Raw genomic sequence first — 3,143 nt, forward strand, 5'->3', positions numbered from 1 at the left:
TTCTAATAATGCTTTGCAGGATTGTCCTTGCCATTGCTTTGCCAGTCACATCACTGCTGGCTGCTCTGGAATCCCAAGAGAAATGGAGCCTGCATTCTTTTTAACAAGCAAGAGCAGTGGTACCATCATGACTGATGCATTCGTCTGCCTTCCCTGTCCCCAGGGGTCACCTTGGGCATGGGCTGAGACTCTCTGGGCTGCGCATTCCTTTGCTGCCTCCTGCAGAAGTGGGGCTTGTAGACAGCTACATCTGGGTCTGGGTGAGCCTCTGCAAAAGATGGCACTGATGGGCTTTTCCAAACAACAGCTGGCCCTTTCAGTCAGTCTGCAGGTCTTGCCTGCCATCCAACCGCACAGCCCTGGCCCTTCCTCTGCACAGAGGAGCCACTGCCTCTAACTGTGGAGCCCAGGGGAACACATGGAGCAGCACACCTAGGAAGCACAGCTGCAGCTAAGGCGCAGCAGCAACCTGCCCAGGGAGCTCAGGTCATTCTCGACATTGGTGGGTGGAAGGTTTTCTCTCCAGAGCCTACAAGGACAGGCTGTCTTTACCTTAGCACTGTTACCATTTTGAACCAAAGCATTCTCTACCATAGTCCTGTCCTGTCCATCTCAGCATCTAGGGCTCCACCCCTTAGAGGCCACTGGACTCCCTACTCCTCACCCCACTGAGTTGTGGCAACAAAACACCACTAGACACTGCCACATAACCCCTGGGTGGTTGAGCCACTCGATGAGAGGCACTGGCCTCTAACATCCTCAGCCCTGCCACTTTCCCTTCTCTGTTGGTGGTGTCGAGCGAGAGTCAAATCTAGTGAGAGTTCAATCTGACAAACCCGGGCAGAATGAAAGAGAATTTAAAATTACAAATTTTATTATGAAAGAAGTTGTATCCCTCACTCACACAAACCCAGACCCTACGTCCTATGCAGAAAAAGGGAGACACATCTGTACACAAACACACAGACCCACCCAGTGGCTGAGACACACAGATGTGTTCTTCCCCTTCCTCCCCACCCCCAACATTCATCTTCCTCTTGCCTATCCATTTTCTTCCCTCTCCCTCTTCTCTTTGCCAGCAAAGCTTCTTTTAGAGGCAGGCATGAGACAGAGAGACATGCACCTGTGCCTCTGCTTCCAGGGAAAATGTGACTTAAGCTCAGTGGACTAAAGCGCCTGCTTGGGCACAGCACAGAGGCCAGCGTTTGATCCCTGGAGTGCCGTGCTGGCTCCACCCCCAGGGTGCGCTGAGATGGCGACTGAAGACTGGGCATGGTAGTATGCGCCTGTAAATCCAGCTCTTGGGAGGCTGAAAACAGGAGAATCACTATGAGTCTGATCTATGTAATGGGACCCTGTCGACCTTGTACTAAATTCATGAAAAAGAAAATAAAGAAAATGTGATGTAGTGATATGCCACGTGTAGCCATACCATTGCTGTCATTGGCTGGAGCATGTAGCGATTCCATTTCTCACGTCATCTGCTAAGCACTACTAGCCACACATGCATGACCTGGAACTCAGCTAGAGTATGACCCTGAGGCTTACTCTTAGCCCTGAGTCAGGACATAGGTAGCCTGGGGGAGGGGCTGACTCCTTCAGACACCAGAAAACCAGTGAGCCCCTACTTATCAGTTTGCTCTGGGGCTCTGCATAGCCCCTGCTATTGCTGCTGTTGTGACAGACGGTGTGACTGTGGAAAGCCAGTCCCACTCATTTTTTCCTGCACTCTGAGCCTTTATCATAGTATGGCAAGTCAAATTCATTGTACATAACAAAATTTTAGTTAACTAGATCAAAGGATCATATGTGCTTTTCTCCAGACTGTAGGTTCAGGTTTTTCTCCCCAGTCTATCCTCTGAAGTCCTGAACTTAAGTCCTGGACTTAGCTCTGGTGCCAGAGTCTCTGAGTTGGACTGGTGTGTTTGGAAAAGTGTGCACACCCTTGCCTGATTATCCAGATTTTGAATTTTTGCAAACTTTGTAGGAATTTCTTGAGCACAGACATTAAGTTTCTATGACTTTGAAGCAAGTCGGGGAGTCCAGTATCATTGTACTAATCTTGAGGCCTCCCCCTTCAATGCTTTACACAGATTCAAAGGTCAAAATAAGTGCAAATTCTGAAAGAACCATCTTCAATTCATAGTTGAAGGGGTTGGGGAGATGGCTCAGTAGAATAAGCGCTTCCCTGGCAAGCGCAAGGGTCTGAGTTCAATCGCTGGTTCCGAAAAAAAAAAAAAAAAAATTGTGGTTGATCCAGCTGGAGCCTATGTGGATTCTGTAAATATAACCAAGCTGGGACAAGTGCCAGGGTGAAGAGTCATTGCCTGAAGTCATCCCTCGGTCCTCACACCAACCTGCAGATATTCTCAAGGCATTTTTGCTTTAGGGCTGGAGGAAAAAGAAGGAGAAACTCAGATGCTGAGATGGAAGCATCACAGAGACTTACCTTGAACTCTGATGGCACCAGCCCACACTTGGTTTCTACCAGAAGTCAGGAGGGGAGCATGGCACTAGTCAGTAAATTACAGAGCAGAAAGACTCACGCAGGACCCCCTTGCTATTTAACAAGTGAATGGAGGAAGGAGCCACCCACGTTGCTCTACTCTTTACCTAGTGCTCTTTGCCCAGTACCCAGTTAAATCCAGCTCTTCTCCCAGGTTGTAAGATGCTGATTTGGACTCACTGATGTACTACCCAGTGATGTAATAGCTGTGTGTATAGAGATTTTTAAGGCAGTAAGGACAAAAGAGGAGCTACTCAATTATGCATTAGGAAGATGCCTGTTCCCTCTCCCCATACCTAGTGAAAGGCTTTCATTCATTGACTTCCGAACCCCTTATTCCCAAGGCCTGGCTCTTGCAAAGCCTCAGGAAGGTAATGGTAGACAGACAGAGGACACAGAACAAGTGAAGGGATGAATTTGCATAATGAAACAGGGGCCTAGCTGGGCAGGATGGTGCCTGCCTATAACTCCACCCTCTGAGAAGCTGAAGCAGGAGGATTAAAAGTTTGAGCCCATCCTGGGCAACTTAGTGACCTAGTGAAAGCCTGGTTCAAAATGAAAAATGAAAAGGGCTTGGGACATAGCTCAGTGTGAAGGCCCTAGGCTCAATTCTCAGTGCCTTGGGGAAAAGGGAGTG

The 3,143-nt window shown here is 48.6% G+C and overlaps 1 protein-coding gene across 1 annotated transcript in view; it reads right to left on the minus strand.

The window, feature by feature from the left end:
- Positions 1–1,359: 1,359 nt before the first annotated feature.
- The window catches only part of Hhla1 (HERV-H LTR-associating 1), a 39,140-nt gene continuing 37,356 nt past the window's right edge, over positions 1,360–3,143 (minus strand). The window contains exon 16 of the mRNA XM_023702607.1: positions 1,360–2,391. Within this exon, the coding sequence (XP_023558375.1) occupies positions 2,348–2,391 (44 nt within the window). The 3' untranslated portion in view covers positions 1,360–2,347. The remainder of the gene's footprint in view (positions 2,392–3,143) is intronic.

The sequence above is a fragment of the Octodon degus genome, unplaced genomic scaffold, assembly GCF_000260255.1.
Source record: "Octodon degus isolate 3935 unplaced genomic scaffold, OctDeg1.0 scaffold00154, whole genome shotgun sequence".
Lineage (NCBI taxonomy): Eukaryota > Metazoa > Chordata > Mammalia > Rodentia > Octodontidae > Octodon > Octodon degus.